Raw genomic sequence first — 19,950 nt, forward strand, 5'->3', positions numbered from 1 at the left:
TTTCCTTTTTTTGGTTTTAAAAGAATGATTAAGTGCATTGGATTTTCAACTACACTTTCATTCTTACATCTTAACATTTGTCTGGAGATGCAGCCTGACAGTGTTTCCATTAAAATAGAGAGAGGAACGTGATATGAACTGTCTATATAAATGTGATATATGCACACACCCCTTTCAAACCTGGATGCTTATCAAAGCTTAGCTGCTCCATCTTGTGGGCAATTCTGAAAAAGCAGGAAAATGTTGGAAGAATTGTGGAATAGTAGTATTTTGGGTATAGAATGTAAATTGTTAAAAAAAGAATCCTTTCTGTATCTCATCAATTCTAAGCTTTAAATAGATTTGCCAATACAAATCAAGTTAGTGTTACATAACTGCTAAAATGTCTCTTTTTTAAACATCAAGGATAATTTTTTTTTTTTTAATTGTAAGCAGTATTAAAATCTAATTTAATCCAAGACTGTTTTCAGGCCAGCCTGTAAGGCATGGGTAGAGATCTCTGTACCACCTGGATAGGGAAGGTGTGGTGTAAGTTGTTTTCCCAGTCACATTTATGAAACATGCCTGTGCTGAAGCATACCATGGAATTCACTGTGTGTAGATTAAACAACTTTTTCTGTTCTCTCATTTTTTATGGTGAACTAATCTTGTGCTGCAAAAACTATTAGATGAATTCTTATTTTTCTTCGCAGGAAAGGAAGACACTCCATCATTGCTTGGTCTTTGTGGCTCTCTTACATCAGTAGCAAGCTACAAGTCTCTCACAAGCCTGAAATCAAGTGAATACCTTGCAAGTCCCACGACAGAGATGACAAGTCCAGGCTTAACACCATCCTGAGATGCACACAAGAAGGAAGAGCTTTATGTTGTATGCATTTGATTTATGTTCCATGAGATGACTTGCAGTGAAGACTGCTAGTTGCGAGTTAAAAAATAAGCTGTTTTATTTTTTCTTGTCTCAGATACCTTTATAATTCACCAATTTGGTCAGTTTTCATTTGCTTCTTCTTTCCCCCAGAGGATTTTTCAGATATTCTATTTTAGTCTGGAATTATTTTAATCTCTTGTTCAGGTACAGAATATATAATCTGATGTTTATGACTGGTTTTTAAAATGAAACAGTTGAAAATGAGACTCATACTTAAATGCCATCAGCTTTATTTCTCCTTGCACTAGCCTGGACTGGCTCTAGCCACTGTACTCTGCAGTGCTTTAAATATTTATCAACTCCTGCAGAAGAGACAGGGAATCCTGAACACCAGTTTTTGTAGGAAAAAAATACCTAAAAATCCAGCTTTTCATCTGTGTATGTTGTGTAGGACCTCAGATAGCATATTTAACCTATCAACAGCTTCTCTCAAGTTGACTCAGTGTTAGGTTTTGCATTCCTGTTAATATGGCACTTAGGAGATGTCCCAGTCACACTGAAACACAAACACTTGAAATTGCATGTGAATAACAAATGTAACTTGATCATATAAATCAAGCATACATAGAGATTTGTAAATGGTGAGCAAACTCACTAAAAATGCTTTTAAGTGGCCTGGGTTACAGATAATCTAACATTATACAAAAAGTTTCTTGCTGAAAAGATGGGGGCTACGGATGATGGGGATAAGCACCTTGCAAAGTTTGGATTCTGTGTTTATTGGCAAGATCCCAAGGACAGTGAAAGAGGGGAAACAATGTAATGACTGTATTTGTGTTAAAAGACTTTTCTCATCCCTGTAGTAGTCCAGTAGGTATTTTTCTTGCTTAGGTAATGCAGCAGAAATTCTCTTGAGTCAATTTTCTCAAAGTATTTGCCATTGATTTAAATTACTGATAGGAGAAAAAAAAAAGGGAGACATTTTTTAAAATGTAACTAACTTACCAGATTACCCTACAGTTTCAAAGTTTGCAAAATAATTTTTGAATTGCAAACTATATTCTTAATTCTTTGTAAGATACAATAGATCCTTTATCTATGAATTTTGCTAATCAAGGTAATGCTTATCAGTATGATTAGTAACTTTTTAAACAAAAGTGAAATGCATGTAAGTATGTTGTATTTATAAGTGCTAGGGAAAATGCTTTTTTGTGCCAAAGAAGTTTCATAAATTGTTTACATGAGTAGCTGCAATACAAGACAGATTTTTAATTATTGCTTACTCCTAGGTGTTTACAGTATGTCACTACACTCTGTACAGGATTAGTTGATTTGCCTCTTGTGATGGTACCTTGGCACTACTACTTTAAACTGGGCATCATAGGGTGGGCTTGAAAGAGAGAAGATTCATTCTTGCTTTAACTGAAATATTTAGTTTTTTTAAGTAGGAGGCTATGCATTTCTGGAACTCGAGGCACTGTTGGATTTAGCTAGAGGATAAGAATCCATCTCCTCAACTCTCTAGTCCATGCTGCTGGAGGACACTATATCCATGGCAGGGTACACAACCACTGATGCTACTTTAATGCAGAATTTTAAAGCAGTTTAACAAAACCACCAGGTCCTTCAAGCCCTTGTGTACCCACACAGGTAATTTCTCTGTAATAAACTCTGACCATTAAATCCTTTCATACACCTTCAGAATGTCCATTACTTCATGGAACTTTTTTCTGTTATCACATTAAGTACCTGTTTCTCGAGTAACATTATTAAATATAAATTTGTAAATTAGAGATGCCTTTTTACTACAAATAAAATGAGGGAATCCAGATTCCACATGTTAACATTCTGCATCAATGTACAGTGATTTAATCGGTCTTGTTTGCTGTTAAACACTTCTCATGCCACATCAGTGTTTTGGAGGGGGCAGTAATCATGATCTTCAGTCATGTTCACTGATGGCTCTTTTCTTAGAGCTAAATGTGTTGTTTAGCTGAAGTGTTTTATGTAGTCTGACACGTGTTTCTGGGTGTCATTTTGTGCATGGGCAATCAGTTATGTGCATCTTTCTCAGTTCTAAACATTAACCATTTTTTAAAAAATAATTTTAAACCGCCAAACTGTATGTTTTGTTGCCTTGACGTCCCATGAATGTTGCATGTAAATTAAAAATTTTGTATCATCACTAGTTACAACTTGTTGTCTCTGTTTTAATCACACAGGATAAAGTAAAACCATTCTGTAAATTGCAGCATTACTGAGTTTATAGCAAATACTTTTCTTGCACAAGGGGGAGACTGGTTTTCTTGCTCTATATCATTGTGTCATCCAATATCTGCTGCTACTATGTTCTCTTAGGCTTTATTTTGTGAATTTACATTCAAAAGTCACAGTGGAAGAACAGTGTTAAGCATCTCCTCTGGCAGCACCTCTTGCCCAATGTGGCACCTAATGTCTTTACAAGTAGAGCATTTTCAGTGTGTGAGGAATTTTCACCATGAACTCCATTTCTTGGGTAAAGCACACCCAAATGACAGTGTCTTAATGATCTGACTACTGAGTTAGTTTTGTATCAGCACCCCCCTCATTAAAATACAGAAAAAAAAAATAGAATTCAACAACTGCATTGAAAATGCATGAAAAGAGGGACGTAGTGAGGGTAGTTAAAAAATGATTTAAATCACACAGAGGCAGCTCTGATTTAGTAATTTGAGTGCCTACAGGCAAGTGCAGTGCTGCAGCTGATCCTACCAGGAGTGCAGCACAGTGGGCAGAGGGTGGCTGTGCCTGTGGCAGCAACCTGCACACACTCTTCCCTTCCAAGGGTGCAGGGCCCAGGCAGGCTGGCACACCATCACCTCTCCTTATGGCAGCAACCTTGGCCTTCCAACACAGGGGGCCCCACACAAAGCGTGCATGGAGCAGTGTGACAGTGACAACTGGCACCTCCCAGAAACAGGTGCGGGAGGGTTCCTGCAGAGCACCTGGACAGGCCTTGGCTGCAGTGCATATGTGTGCTTTAACTTCGAGTATTACCTTAAACAAAAAGCCCCTGCTGCCCTATCACTGTATGCACCATGCTCTCTCGGTGTCTAATGAACATCAGTATTTTTCCAGTTTTACAGAATTTTTCAGTTAAAATAAACCTGAAAAGCTTTTAAAATATGCACTTACACAAAATACAGAGCTGTAAATAAGAAACATGTACAGAATGAAACACATAAGAAGCAGCAAGAATAAATAAGTATTTATTGAATTCACTCTGTATAAACCTCCTTATTGAGAAATAAATATATCTTACAATTAGAAACCCAAAACATTTTTAAACATAATTTTAAAACCCAACTAAAATGCTTAGGGAAATTTAGTCATTTTCATGAATAAAATTTTACACAGTGGACGTCATTATTCTTCATTGCTATGTCCAGGTTCAATTTTTCTTCTCTCCCTCCTTTCTTTTTTCTTTTGTTCTTTCTTCCTTTATTTTTTTCTCTCCAGCTGCAAGAGAAGTCATGAAATCTTCAATGATAGTTTAAGGGTGATGTGCATTTTCTTATTCTTAATAAAAAAGTGAATTAATGCTTTGTGAAAGTTAAAAATGAAGCTTTATTAGTTACCAAATGTAACAGTAGAAACGCACTGGGAATTCTAGAAAACATCTTCACAGATTTGGATTTGGCACAACTTCCATTTTATACTTTGCCTTCATACAATTGGACAAAGAAGAATTATGGATGTTGATTCTTTTTTTCATTTAAATGAGAAAAGAAAGACTTTCCATATTCATATGTGCTGATCATTATGGCACAAGCAGGAGCAACTTTAAACAGCCGTGGAGTTATACCTGCCCAGAAGAGAAAGGGAAGTATTCACTATTACTGTTTTCAGACCCAAGTGCTGCAGTACAGTGTGTTGATCACAATATATCTATACCATAGTTTAGAGCTGGGATTCTACCTGCTCACATGCCTCAAAATACTGAATTTACCAGCTGTAGGTATTACCAGTGTAATAACCTTAAGCCCTCACCTCTGATGTCTTGTGTGGTCTGCCTGCCTCAAGTCCAGTGTGTCTCTGTCCCTTCTGACTCCATGCAGCTGGAGCACCTGGGCCTGCAGGGCTCCTGTGCTCCAGCACACAAGAGGTGGCCTCTACTAAAATGAACCCTGGTCACAGGAATAAATGATGGAATGTAAGTGTTAAATGGCTCCCATTATAGTCAACTGTGATCTTGCCAGTGGAGGTTAGACAGTGATTCAGTTTAGAGAAGGGGAATAAGGCCAAATCCCCTTGTCCGCACACAGTCAGCCCTCCACTAACACTTGAAATGCAAAGATGTCTGCTGAGAGCCAGCACAGATGGCACAGGACCTATGCAGAACTTGTGTGCCTTTGGAGCAACAGCAAGGAGCCAGGCAGGCCAACCCCAGTCATCTCAGCTACGTGTGGCCAACTGAACTGAACTGGGCCTGATCAAGAGTATCTCAAACTCTGCTACCCATGTGTCAAGACTGAAATGTGTTTTAATCTATTAACTGAATTCAGTATCAATATTATTGATACTTTGTGGTGTCTTGCATTCTGTTAGCATCCAGTGGTCTGAAATATGCAAATCCTATTACTCAGCTATGCCATCACTGTACAGTGAATAAAGCAGTTTAATCTCTTTCAGCAAACAAAGTCCTGCAAGGCTTAACCACCTGTGCAGCCATTCACACCAGGGCCCCAATGAGCCAGTGCTGCTCTTAGCAATCTCTATCTGAACCCCACTGCCTCTCCCATTCTCCTTAGCAGACCTTAACCTAGGCCTACTCTTCCTACTGGCTATGTCAAGCCTAGCAGTATACTCTATCCTATGATCAGGCTGAGCTTCCAACTCTAAATATGCCTTAATTGGAGCACTGCGGGCAGTAGCCAGTGCAGTGTGGTGAAGTCTGGTAAGTATCCTGGATTTGAATGTCTCTTGCCAATAGTCGTTTCAGTATGAGCTACAATAGGATTTTATCTCAATATTATTTTAATCTCAGTGTCTTGTCATTTCTGCCTCAGCCTGCCACAGTCATGCAGCACAGGGCCAATGTTTTCCCTTCTCTTCCTCTGGTCACCTGTAGAAGCCTTTCTTGTTGCCCTTGACATTCCTGGCCAGACTCATTTCCAAACCTGATCTCTGTCTACTTGGACCATTTCTCTGTGACAGGTTACCTGTCCTGGCTTCCTTATTGTGTCTGAGCTTGTCCAGGAGCTCCTTGTTCCTCCATCCAGGCCTCTTGGAGTTTTCACCTAACTTTCTCTTTGCTGGGATACATTGTTCCTGAGCCTGGAGGAGATGATTCCTGAATATTAACCAGCTTTCTTGGGCCTTTCCTCCCTCCAGGACTTTATACCATGGTTCTCTACCAAGAAGATCCCAGGACAGGCTAATGTCTGCATGTCTGTTGCTTTATATATGCAAACTATTGCATAGCTGACAGTGTTCACAGAAATGGAAATATAAAACTTACGCACTTTAAAATCTACAATTAAGAACTCTCTAGTCTGAATTTTTTTAGAGATAAGAAAAAATTTACCTGCAAATAATCCAGTAATCCCATTTCTAGCAGCAATTTTCCTCATAACTGCCCAGGTTGATTTTCTGTCCCTCTGTGGAACTCAATACAGTACAAGACAACAGTGAATTAGGCAATCCATGCAATGCCACAGAACGATAGTTTTAGAAATCAGAGACAGTCACAGATGTAATTGTTAGGTTTAACTCCTTTTTTTGTTAATTTTATCCATCTTATTTATACAGTATGTTAAATTATACAGTATGCAAATACACAAATTGAAACAGTAAGACATGGAAAAGACCTGTAGTAAAACCTAGAATAAGATATATGAACAGCTACTATAGTCTTTAGTGGATTGATGATACAGGTGAAAAAAGCCAAAGTAGTTTCATAGAATACATTCATCAGGAATATCCCACAGCCCTTGGAAGCCAAAAAATATTTATGCATAGACAAGAATATCATCAAATATTTGGAGAGACAAAATGTAAATGCACAGTCAGTGTCTAACAGTAACTGGATTTGGAAAGAATTAAACTGGCACAAGTTAAAGATTACCATAATAGAATTTTAAAAATATAAATTAATCTTATTAATACTAACCTAATAAATATATGGCAGACACATGTTTCGAAGTGGTGTTAGGAGGAATTCTTACATTCATCAACACAGGAAAAGAATTAAAAACAGTAACTATTTATATTTAAAACTTTTTAAATACTTGTTCTGCAATCAAATAATAATAATTTCTTTCAAGAATTACTCTAGGAAAAAAAAATTAACTGAGAGAATGAAACCTCATGCCAAAAAGTGAGCACTTATTTTCTAAGCAGAAACTATTTGGATACTCAGCCTTTTTAATGGTCTGTGTTCTTAAAGCCATGATATAATATTTATTTAGGTTAATGTAAATCCTTCACTGGTCCACATCCCGAGCAATGGAAAAGAAAGGTATTATATACAACTTCAATTTTATAAAACAGAGCAGTGCTCTACTGACAAGAACAACACAGAAACTTCCTCTTTCATACTTTAAAGATGTTGGAACATTCATTAATATGCCCTCAAAAATAATTTTTTTGAAATCTCATGAAAAGAAGGTGAAAAACACACAACCTGAGCACAATATTTCTCTTTCTACTCTAATACCTATCACAAGAATATTGCTATGTAGGAGCAAGTGGTAGTGAATGTTATTTTGAAGACTTCTTCTATAGATCACTGTTCACCTGAATGTTTGCTATGAAGGTAATTTTTTGCCTGTTTAAATACAACTCACTTCAATCATAGAGTACTTTGGGTTTAAAAGAACCAAAGAACCTTTATTGGTCATCTAGTCCAACATTCCTACAGTAAGCAGGGACATCTCAAATTTGCAATTGGTATGCCTAAATGTAATAGCTTTGGATTCCTTTGTTTCAATTTTATACCATCTTATTAAGCTAAATTGTAGTGAACTCTCACCTTTTCCCTCTTCCATGCCATTAATGAAATATGGTATTCTCCTGGGAGATAAAATGTATCTTATCTAGATACTGCAATTTGGGGAAGAAAAAATGCCTGAGTGATAAAATGTTTGCATATACTTTAGAAGTGGCAAATATTTACAATTCCTACCACAAGCCATACCCAAACACTAGGTTTTATTTTTTCAAACACTACAGGTTTATTTTTATTTTGAAACACTAAAGGGTTTTTTATTCTTACCAGCAACTTACTTTTTAAAGCCTCATTCTCCCAAAGCTGAGTCTGCCTATGTGTTTTCACTACATCAAATGGCTGAGTTACAACAGCTGCAATCTATCAGGAAATCAGTTTTAATGTTAGTGCACAAAAAATTAAAATTTAACTCTAAATTTTTAAATTAAAGTGCACACACAATTTAAAATTAGATTTGATATTTCAAGCACATTATATTTTAAGTCCTTTATGTCAGACCACTGTAGTTTATTCAGATTTTTTTAGTCAGGTTGAATGCCACACCACATGTGTTTAAAGTACAAGCACCCCAAAATATACAACATTTCTGAGAGAATAATCTAAAACCATAAATTTTAAAAATAGTTTATTAGTGCTAATAAAGAACAGTACTAGAAATGAAATTATATACTTACAGAGCCAGATGCTGCTCCTGAAGTAAAAGAAACAAAAAATGTGGGTTCATGTGCACCAACTTCCTTGCACATCATCTTCTTGAAACGTTCATAATTATACCAATACATTGCTATGATTACAAAAAAATAAACTTGCATTACAACAGATTTGTATCTCAAGTACAAAAATTCCTATATCAAGTCCAGATGTAAGAATTCTACTGTGGCAATATAGCAAACAGAAACAAGAGCAGAAAGCATAATAAGTGTCCTATGTGATAACCCATGGACAGATTGCTGTGTTCTCCTTGTTCTCCATATCCCAAATTTCTTCATATGATACAAATTAGCCTAATCAGTTTGTCATTCCCTTAGGTAACCCCTACCTTCATGCAATCTAAACCAAGCACCATAAAACATTCAATTTAAAATAAATCAAAAGGTAGTCTTCTAATTACTCGCTATGTTTTCAGGCATATTTCACAGATCTCAGTAATTTTGTAAAAACACATTTAATACAAAATGAAATGTTGATCAGGACTGCCTCATACTTTTTTGAGGCACAGTATAAAATTTATTTCTGAGAGAACCAAAAAAATATGATTTTGCTCCCTGGGGAGCAAATAGGCAAATGCCTCTCTGGGGACTGTCAAAGGAAAGTCCAGCAAACAACTTTCAGGAATAACATCTGTTTCTGTGACCATCTGCTGAACTGAAGTGCACTTCTTCTGCTTTCTAACTAAAACTTCCAGTGATATACTACTAGGCTGAATTAGAGAGTAATTCCTCATGGCAGTTGGTTGACTAAATATTGCAAATGACAGCTCCATATCCTGAAAGGTAACCATGTTCAGAACTGAGTTCTGGAGTTTGTGCCAGCAGAAAAATTGCACAGCATTTCCTTGCCTTGAAGACTACCAGCACATATGCCTGGCCCCCAACATTTTACAAAACTAAAGGTAGGCAGTATGTCAGAAGGCATTCTGAGGATTTGAGGAGAATGTTGAAATGTACAACACTCTAATTTAATATAAATTATCTAAAGCCAGAATTTTCTTAAGAACCTACAGGACTCATTTCCCTGAATACCATTTACATGTATATTGTCTGTGACACTGCTTAAAGAAGGACTCAAATATTATTATTAAACCAGTTTTTGTGTTTATAAGCATTCATAACTTAAGTTTTGTTCAGCCCAGCTAGCGTCCCAAGAAACATGACTGAAACATGGCATGAACACTTGGGCTAGGAATAGAGCAGAATTCTAATTATCCTGTGCTCCTTGAGTCATGCTGTGCTGTTTGCCTGTTTTCAGTAGGACCTGCTTTCTCAACTCCATGTTACAGTGATTTTAACTCTTGAGATAGCTGACTTGAACTCCCTGCAGCAAAGGTGCAAACTGAGAACACCAGAGATTCAGCTGCTGTTGGGCATCATTCAAACTGAAGAGCTCAGACTGGAGGTACAAAGGGAGGACACCATAGCAGGAAAGAGCACGTATGAGGAAGAAATTACCAGAAAACACAGTTGGAAAAGGCATTAAGCAGTATTAAACAACCTTAGCTTTACATAAGCTGAATTTTGTGGCATTTGGGGTTTTTTTTTTAAATACATTTTCCTCTACTCATGCTGCTACTTGCCTGCTCACTATTGGCTGAGTAGTTCTCAACATGCAGCTACTGCCTTATAGGTTAATTTGTGCCTCTACCATCATGCCCACAAAGTACTGGGCACAGATGAGTGAGTGGCCACTGGCTGTGCAGGGAATGCCAGAGCAGTGTGGAAACAGATTAAAAATCAACAAGCCTGGCTTGGAGCAGTGGAGGAACAGCAGGCATGGACACAAGAACCTGAAAAGTGCTAAGAAGAATGCACATCACCTTAGTGCCCTCTTCCTTGTGCACTCCCTCTGATCTTCCCACTCTGTTAAAAGCAGCAGGGGAAAAGAAGCTCACAAGCTCCAGCCACACTGCTACAGACAAAAATCAATAAAAGAATAAGAGTTTCTACTTGAAGTCAGACAGCAGGAATCAGATGAAGAATTTGAGAGTTCCCTTACAAACCTTAGAGAACAGCCTAAGAGAAAACTGCATTTGGCAGAGAAGAAAAATAAGTAAATCAAAAATAAAAATTGAAGAGGAAACACTTCAGACAAAAGATTCAGATGAATTCTGGCAGTTGTCTTTAGCCTTAGTGAAACCATGTTTTTATAGGGTGAGAAGCCTTCCCTATCACAGAAGACTAAATAAGGTCCCATCGAGGAACTGGATCTTTAGGCAGGAAATACATTCCAATCACAATTTTCAAACACCTTCCAGTAGCTAAGTGAAAGAGTACAGAGCATTATAAATTCTGAAAAGAAGACAGCTCAAATAACTTGGTTCAGTTTACTCACTTAACTACCAACAGCAATTTTAAAGTAAATATCCTCATCACACCCCACTTATGTCTCAGTTTGGTTCACAGCCAATTTAAAATTTACTCTGAGTACACACATCCTCTAACAGCCCAAACCAATGACTGGCCCCCAGTCATTGATTGGAAACACAAATTAAATTAGATATCAGATCATCTTAAGAGTGAAGTAAGACAATAGAGATAGCAGGTCAAATACTTCAAGGGTTCTCTGACTCCAAAACCAGGTTTGAATAAGAATCTTTCCAAAAATAGGTTTGAAGAATTTTTCTGGGCCAACATAAAGTGTTTAAAGATTCCTGGTACTACCCCAATGACAGAAACTGCTTCAATGACAACTGATGTCTGATGATCCAAAAGTATTCTGACAAAAACAGGCCTTAAAGGGACAGGGGCTTGCTGGTGCTTTAGCAGTCTCCCCTGTACCATCTGTCCCAGTTACCTTAAGGAACAGCCCTAAGACCAGTTATGCTTTGAATCAGACTTTTCTTCTTCGAGGCTTTCAGCTTTCGAGTCTTGCTAAAGAGTTTTTTGGAGCAGGTACACAAATGAATTTATCTTGATTTAAAAAAAAAATTTAAAAAAAAAATCTTGAAGACACTACTGTGTCACTCTCTGTACATGTTTCCAAAATTATGTAAAAGAACACTTAGATAACAGCATGTTTATCAGCCAGTATTTCTATTACAGAGAAAATTTCCAGCTGAAACTCTTCAAAAGCAGTCATTGTGTAAGCTAGAGATGAGAAGAAAGTCTAAGTACAGAGAAAGGGAATGTAACAATGAATCCTATCTGGTATCCACAAACAAAATGGGGGAAAAAAAATCACATCTTCAGAGAATTTATAAATAAAAACACTCAAAAAAGACAAATCTCAGTCATTCCTAAAGCCAACTATTAAAACTACTTAAAAGCACAGAAAAATAATATAAAAACATAAACAAAAACCTGCATGGGAAATAAACCTTACCTGAGAAAGGTACATCTCTCAGTATAGTCGAAGCCCAGCCCTGCCACAGGGAGAGCCACCCATCCACAGTCACTTTGGTGCTGACACGCAGGTACAGCTGCTTGTAGGACGACCTGCGACACTGCAGTTGGGTTTTGATCAGCTCCAGGGGACTCACCACAGTGGCAGAACCAACTGCAAAGGAAACATGGCTTTTTTAGAAAAATCAGTATTTAACAGTTCAATTTCCGGAGCATTCAAGTCATGCCTCACCTTACTTTATATATTTGATTCTTTTCAACTCTTCCATTTTCCTTGAATTAATTCCCAAAAAACATGTCTATTCACAGTACCTACATTTCCAATTTAGGGTTTTTTTCAATGCTTGCATATTGCAAACAACGTAACATGTTGAGAATCCTCATTTTCCAGATTTAACACATAAACAGGCTGAAAAATTTCAAGTACTTAAACTCAATTATTTTCATAGCTATTTTAAACTGTAACTTAAGAAAGCGATCTTGATGTTTAAGGCTTCCTTTTGTGTTAAGGACAGAATTGTGGTTCCAGATTTAAGCTTTTATTTCTAAGCACCTTTGCCACTCTTATTTTAAACTATCAAGAATGATTAGCAGGCAATCTGTATCTGATGAAGTAACTCTTGCATCTTGCACATTGGTCAGGGAGTCATTATTGAGTCATCATTAAGTAACAAGCTACCATCACACATCTAGCAGACATTAAAAATTTTACTCGATCCAAGAATTTTTCTTCTGTTGCTGGAATAAGATTTTACACATGAATTTAAAATCTGGAACAGCCTAATAAGAACAATGTGCTACACCACCACAAAATAGCAATTCTTTTTCCACTAGTCTGCCAGTGCCCCCAGGGTTGTCACAGGTAGAGCATGGAACTGCATCATCAGACCTGTCTACAAAAGCCCTAAAATATATTATCTGAGTTAATTCTACAAAAAAAGACAAAGAAAAGGATAACCAAAAGTAAGAAAATATACAAATTCCATCCACATCATACAGCAGTAAAACCAGTACAAGTCCAATTTTCATCTTTGTTATAATTACCTATGTACCTTCCATGATAGCAAATAACAATGTTTATTATTAGATTGATGGCAGAACAGACTTAAATGAAACTGTCCTTGGTAGAAATCTAGAAATATAAAATTTTGAACAAATTAAAAATGTAGTAAAAGTGTTTCAGCAAAACCAAATCTCAGTCTTCCAGGTTACAGGGTTTTGTTGCCCAAAAAACACCGGGTAATGACAGTAATCCTTCCTATCCCTCATTTAAACCCACAGCATATTTACTTTAAATAAAAGTCAAGAAAATAGCATAGAGGTATTATGTTCCAGTTTTCTCTTTAAACAGAGAACAACTTACATCTGCTTAAGGAACCTGCAATAACTGGAATGTGCTCATCATGCTTTCCTGGTCTACTTTTCAAAGCTTCACACAGCTGATCATAGCAGGTAAAATAGATTGCTGTGGTAGGAATTGCCATTATTCTAAAATATAAGAGAAGAAATTTATATTAATACCAGGAAAGCAGGAGAATAAAGTCAACTATCTTGTATTGATATTTTACTTATATTTTTAAAAAAGTTAAATTTCCAGCTGTGTGTAATGGATTAATTTAAAAAAAAAACAACATTAATCCCATAGCTTTGATTCATGGCTTGTAGTTCAGAGTTTCAAACCCACACATTTCCCAGGTTTTCATTTCATTAGGGAAAATGGTAAGTAAAATGATGGTTGATTATCTCAGTCAAAATCTATTCCATACCAGCTACAGAACTATTTTGGTAAAGAATGGCAAGTGAAAGATCTGAAAATGAAGAACCCAAACAAAATACTACACAAGTACTACTAACCTTAACTTTTATTTATGTAACAATTGGATATTATGCTCTTGATCAACAGCCATGATATTCATTACTTGAGAGACAATGTAGTATGCACAAATATAAGCTTTTTCCATACCAGCTTAGTACAGGCTGTAGTGGCAACAGGTAGATTCAATAATCATTCAGTGTAGGGGTAAAGCACCACATCTTACTATAATCTGGCAATTACACTTCTGTGCTATGTCTGTGCCAATACAGCATGCACCACCATTAACAAAAACCACTGAGGACTGTCATGCTTGGAAAACCAACATGGCTTAGTTTATATCTTCCCTTCTACTTGTGTGACTTTCTCCAGTAAAGAAGTTAGCTCTCTGCTGGAGAACAGAACATGTGCTTTGTAAAAAAAATGAAGTGACTGGAACAGTTCAGTCAGGTCCTAAGGTTTATATTTTGAAATTGCCACATACTGGAGGGTAAACAAGGCTGAACTCCACCATGCTTTGCTTTGTTTGTGCCTATACACTGAGCACTGTCTGCAAATCAAAAGTGTACCAGTGCTTCCCACTGGGCACTTCACACTTTGTGCCTTCTTAGATTTGAAAACTTTTTTGGTTTATGAAGGAGAACATAATTATAGAGGTCTTAATTTCTATCTGTACTAGGTTAATATGAATGAAGAGATAAAACAGTTTGGGGCTGTTAAACCTAAAGAGAAGACCAGAAGGAGATCTGATTGCTGGGTTTAAATATGTAAATTGCTCTTGTAGAGAGAAAATGAATTATCTGTTTATCCAGATAGAATAAAACCCCAAAGTTCTTTGAAATGAAGATGATTACAAAAATTAAGTGAGGGTAATGAGGTGGAACACCAGAGTGTCTGGAAACAGCTGTGCTGCTGATAACAAGTCATTAAGTAACAAGATACAACAGGAATGTGTTGAAGACTGACCCTCTCAAGTGACAAGGTCCCATCCTGTGATTCGATGATGCTATCAAAGGAATAGTTATAGTAGGAAAAAAAAAAAAAAAAAGAATGAGAAGTCTATTGATCCTGCTTAAGTACTGAGAATGTATCAGGAAATTCCAAAATCTGGTAAAAATTATACTGTCCATAGACATTTCTGATTAAACGGATTAGTCTGAAACTTCATAATTGACCAAATTTTTAAAATAACTTAAAAATAAGCATAATAATTTCTCAAAAATAATTAAGTAATTTTTTTAACAATAACTTACAGCATGTTACCAAAAAACCCATTCAACTTACAGTGTTGGGGGAAGCCCACTCCACAGCGACTTAATTCCCTCTATTCGAATAATTTTCACAAATGCATCCTAAAAATACCACCAGGCAAAGAGCAATAGTTAGCTACAAACTTTTGTAGTTAGGAATACATTTTAGCTGGCAGAACACAAAACTAATGTCTTTAAAAGTATGTTTTTAAAATGGCTTAGCATTGTAAGATCTCAATTTTATAACTGCTTACACAAGCTATCACACTTAATCTGAGCTGAACAGAGTAATTTATGTGCCTGAAATTAAGAATTTCCTTCCATCTTTAAAAAGGCAAAGTGCTAAGTGTTAATCAGTGACTGACCGCCCTGTGAATAACTATTTTCAGTACTGATATGGTATTGCCACAATTTGTGGAAACTTCCCCAAAAATCCACTAATTTTTTTTTCAATATGTAGCAGAGTTTCTAGGAGTGAAATAGCAACTAATTCTCACAGATTCTTCAATACTTCCTCTGACAATGTGACCCCATACATGCAATGGGGTCTATACACTATACCACATACAAGCTTTCAATTATTATTACAGCCGTCCTGTATATTCCCAGGGGACTGACAGCACAAGAACACTAAACCTTGAGGATCATTCAGCTGAAATCACAAGCAAAACCACAAACTCTCTAGTGTCAGGATATTAATTTTCTTAAAACATCTGGAGAAAGAGGTTGGGATTCAATGGATTAGAATATGCTTAAGACCAGACATTATTACAGAGCCTCAAAAGACAGTCTGGCAGACCAGAGAAAGGATTTAGAGGAAGAAAAAAAACCCAAATAGCTTTAGAGGAGACAGCCTTGATGGACATATAGTGTGAGGTAAAAAGTTGAATGGAAAAAACAAAAAAATGGTTTCTTACAACAAACCTGATAAGCTTTGAAAGGAAGCCCAGAATCCCTAGAGGTCCTAACATGGTTTGACAAAACAGACACTTTTTTACTAGCCGGTTAATATGTTTGTAACCCAGCTTCAACAAGTTTACAAAACAGGAAGGGATAGATGAAAGTTAAGATTCATTTTTAAAAAAAAAAGAAGTTATATGATAGTCATTCTTCTTTAAGAATCACCTTTTATGGCAAAACTAGGCATAAATTAATGTCTAACAGAAAACTATTTAACTTTCTAAAATTACATAGCAAAGGTAACCGAAAAAAATCACACTTGTGAAGTTATTAATTTAAAAAAACCTTTTAAACTGAAGACACCTTTTGCATTAACATCCCATTCTCAAGATTTTAATTCTGAAAAATCCTTGATCATAGGTTTAATTTCATAGCAGAGTCAAAACAAAATTGATTAATGAACCAGCATGACAGTATCTGCCAGCAAGTCTGGTTCAAGTGTTTAGGAAAATGCCACTCCTACAAGTCTAGATACTTGACAGGATAGAGATTCTCTGGATAGAGAACTTGACACATGAACTTAACTTTAAACACTATCTGCATTAGTTCAGCTCAGAAGCATATTGGGAGATGTGTGGCACAAGGGATGTAAGCAGGAAAGACAAAATTATTACCTGGAATCAGCAACTACTGCTAATATAGCTGAAGTGGAGAAAATGAAATCATAAAGCCAGTAACGTGGGAGGAGAGCTGTGCAGCTGCCTCCTTGCTCATCTTAAGGAAGGAATAGTTATTTTTTTGCAGACAGTAGAAGGTATCATCAATCAGCAGTGTAACCACATGAAGGCCCTCTCAAATAATAGATTCCAGTGGAACCCGAAAAAACCCTGAAAACTTTAGAGTATGCTACTTAAAAATGCACACTTTTATATAAATGTAAAATGTTCTTACCAATGTCCCTTTGAAATGCCCAGGTTTTTTATACCAGGCTTTGCTGTCCCCATTTTTACAAACATACACATGATCCATATGGCCACTGGAGTTTACAAGACACTTTCCTAAAAAATGGTGTATAAGAACATAGTTAATGCTTATAAGATTGTTTTTATGAAGCAGCAATTTTCAAATTGGATATAATGTCAACACAGATTTATCTCTGGTTAGACACAGAGGGGCAAATAATTTTGGTAAGTCAGTAATGACAAATTAGGTCAAAGGAGAGAGGATACAAATGTACTACTCAGACTGCCCAACTAAACAGAACTGCCTTCACAAGGCTCCAAGAGACATGTTTAGGTTATATTACCATCTGCTGAAAGGCAAAACTAATACAAGACCTGAACGTCACTATTGTATGTAACTGTGAACATCTTTCAGACTTTTAAATCTTTTATTAAGTAGCCTCAGCATCCACTTCAAGTGGAGGTATTGTATCTTATCTGTATAATTATTATTGTTGTATCTTATCTTGGTCTGTATTTATACTAGATCATCCCCTCCATTTGTTTTTCATTTCTCCTACATTATGTACTTTCAACCTGTTTGATAAAATATTATTGCCATTACAAAAACATACTTCAAGCTTCACATTTGCACATTTCTGAAGGCTTTAGAACTTACTCAAAAACAGGATAGAAGGCACAAGTATTTTTCCTAATTTAATTTGCAAGTGTGACTGCAAATACTCACCTCCACATTCAACATGAAAAACCAGTCATCTTCTTTTCTTTTAAATCTCATATACTAAGTACAAGTAAATAGTAGGAACCATTAGCACATCTTTGAGAGCACAATATCTTCATCTATTTAGAACCCAAGTGGCAAGTGACTTGTTAAGACTTCTCCATTTCAAAAATCTCTGGATTCTGGAGGAGATGAACTTTGATATAACATCCTGACCACATAAGCCCTCTGAAGAAATATTTATTTATTTAGTAACAGCTTTTTATTATTCGACTCAACTCAGTATTAGTTGTATGTTCTGCCATAATGAAAACACTAAGACAGGGACAAAAAGCCTGTTTAAAATGATATGGATGTATGGGATTTCTTGCTGTTGTGTCATAGTACATATGGTGTGTTGCTTTTCCCCCACACCCCCAGTTATATTGGAGAAACAGACTCAAACATTCTGCACCTCAGCACAGCACTATGACAACTATCAGCTAAATACAAGAGCAAAAAGCAAACTGTGTCCCCCATTACGCTACACATTTGTTTGTTTACCGTCATGGAATGGATTCCTTTGGGCTTGCAGTCGAGTTTTGATAACGTCAAGAGGAGTTACTAAAACGAAACAGAATGAGGCATTTAGAAACACCCTGGATGCCTTGGAAATGTGGAAGCTTACAGATGCCTTATTAAGAACTTCTAGAACCTTTTTTTTGTTTCCAAAGTTGGAGGGGAAACACCTAAAAGATTTTACAATGTCATCAAGCAGAGAGAAAAGGGATGTCAGCAGACAAAGACAATGCTATCAGAGACAAAGGAGAACTACACACCTTATATGGTTTGCAAGATATCAAATCTGTCTTTTCTAATTTACTAACAGCTGCATAAGCATGAAATATTACAAATACACAAAGCTCATTCAAAGACCACTGTATCATGTTGTCTAAAATTGCTTCTATAAGTAGCATACCACAAGACATACAAGATCAAATTTTGGCCTCCGGCATATAAAATAACACAGCATTTTCTTCATGTGTTTGTTCTTTTTCAATTAACTGACCATAATACAACTTAAAAAAAAAAAAAGTTAAATTTATTATGTACTTTTCTTTTTTCCTGCATGTAGCCAATATGTAAAACACTGGGCTTCTTAAAAAGTAAGTGAAGGTTGAGTGAACACTTCACTGTTTCCACTGCAGCCCTTACAACTACCACAGGCTGAGACATGCTGAATGATGCAGTGCCTGGGCAGCTGGACCATCCTGCTCTGAATATATCGGCTGAGGGCTCGATTCCACACATTAGGGGAAACATACACAAGCAGACATCATGCTGAGTCAAACTGAAGAGTAATTACTTTGTAAGAGTCTCTCTTACAAGTAGTAGAGAAGAAGTGGCCAGCTTCATAGATTGCCTTACCAAATAATGATGTAATTATAGCTCCACAACAAGAGGCTATTGCTTGCTGAACAATGGTTAGTTTTTGTACATGGATACCGCTCATTTCAGCCATGGCTTCATCCCCAGACAAGAAAAAACCTGTTAAGGAACAGAAAAACATATTGTAAGACTACACTCAAAATTTGCAGGAAAAAACTCAAGGGATAAATATTTTCAATTTTCATTACTAAGTTATGTAGAAACAGCAATATTACTTTTCTACTCATGTAGAAGCATCTCAGTAATTTTTGAGATATTTTGAGCCATGTTTTGCAAGTAAGCTTTCTAAAGACAATAAATCTTCAAAATCCTTCCTAAATGAATTACAACATTTACATGTTCTTGCAAACCACATGAAATGCTTAACATTTCATTTTATTGCCTTTAACTGCAACAAAGTATTTACAAATGGTCCTTAATGCCAATAATCCTTACAAAGATAAACTCCCAGCCTCTAGCCCATAAACTGAAGCACTGCGGAATAAACGACCCAGCCCTTCTCTTGCTCCTATCTCTCCTGAGAGAACCCCCAAAGGTCTCCTGGCTGCCACAGCCTGCTAGTGATGACTGTGCCCTGGCATGCTCCTGGTGTAATAGGCGAGGACTAGCTACTAAGGATGACACCATCAAATGTTAATTCCTTGAACGAATCCTGCTCTACGGCTGCATAGGCACGGCCACAGCAATTTAGGAATGCAGTCACAATATGTGCAACTAGCCAGGACAGGAGAAGATAATAAAAGAAGATAATAAAAACACTTCAGAAAATAAAGTCTCCAAATAGATGTGTGTCTTTAAAAGTGCACCACTGTGCTTTAAGTGCAGCCTTAACTTTGTTAGAAACACCGATCTAAGCTCTTCATTGACTTCACAAGAATGTTTTGTTATTTTCACTACGCTTAAAGTTAGATAAAAAAAGATTAAGTTGCACAAACCAACTCTGGCCTCTCAGGTGCTAACAG

The 19,950-nt window shown here is 36.6% G+C and overlaps 2 protein-coding genes across 2 annotated transcripts in view; one reads left to right on the top strand and one right to left on the bottom strand.

Annotated features, from left to right (window-relative positions):
- RUNDC3B (RUN domain containing 3B) overlaps positions 1-2,712 on the top strand; it is a 50,159-nt gene extending 47,447 nt beyond the window's left edge. Inside the window, exon 11 of the mRNA XM_058041925.1 lies at positions 693-2,712. Within this exon, the coding sequence (XP_057897908.1) occupies positions 693-838 (146 nt within the window). The 3' untranslated portion in view covers positions 839-2,712. The remainder of the gene's footprint in view (positions 1-692) is intronic.
- A 1,738-nt stretch (positions 2,713-4,450) lies between these two features.
- SLC25A40 (solute carrier family 25 member 40) lies at positions 4,451-19,152 on the bottom strand. Its single transcript, XM_058041937.1, has 10 exons — positions 18,968-19,152; positions 18,104-18,163; positions 16,829-16,935; positions 15,012-15,079; positions 13,278-13,402; positions 11,895-12,068; positions 8,531-8,640; positions 8,135-8,216; positions 6,435-6,515; positions 4,451-4,712 (listed from the first exon to the last, which is right to left on the bottom strand). The coding sequence occupies exons 1-10, from the start codon at positions 19,107-19,109 to the stop codon at positions 4,597-4,599; spliced, it is 1,065 nt and encodes a 354-aa protein (XP_057897920.1). The 5' UTR covers positions 19,110-19,152; the 3' UTR covers positions 4,451-4,596.
- Between the last annotated feature and the right edge of the window lie 798 nt (positions 19,153-19,950).

Source organism: Melospiza georgiana, chromosome 1 (genome assembly GCF_028018845.1).
Source record: "Melospiza georgiana isolate bMelGeo1 chromosome 1, bMelGeo1.pri, whole genome shotgun sequence".
Taxonomy (NCBI): Eukaryota; Metazoa; Chordata; class Aves; order Passeriformes; family Passerellidae; genus Melospiza; species Melospiza georgiana.

Bases quoted from the DNA above. Each gene is read 5' to 3' on its own strand.
- SLC25A40 (XM_058041937.1), bottom strand. From the start codon at position 19,109: ATGTTTTTCTGTTCCTTAACAGGTTTTTTCTTGTCTGGGGATGAAGCC. The intron at 15,080-16,828 runs GTAAGAACATTT...TGGTATTTTTAG, and splicing joins GGCATTTCAAAGGGACATTG to GATGCATTTGTGAAAATTAT. The intron at 6,516-8,134 runs GTAAGTTGCTGG...TACTGTATTGAG, and splicing joins GGAGAATGAGGCTTTAAAAA to TTCCACAGAGGGACAGAAAA.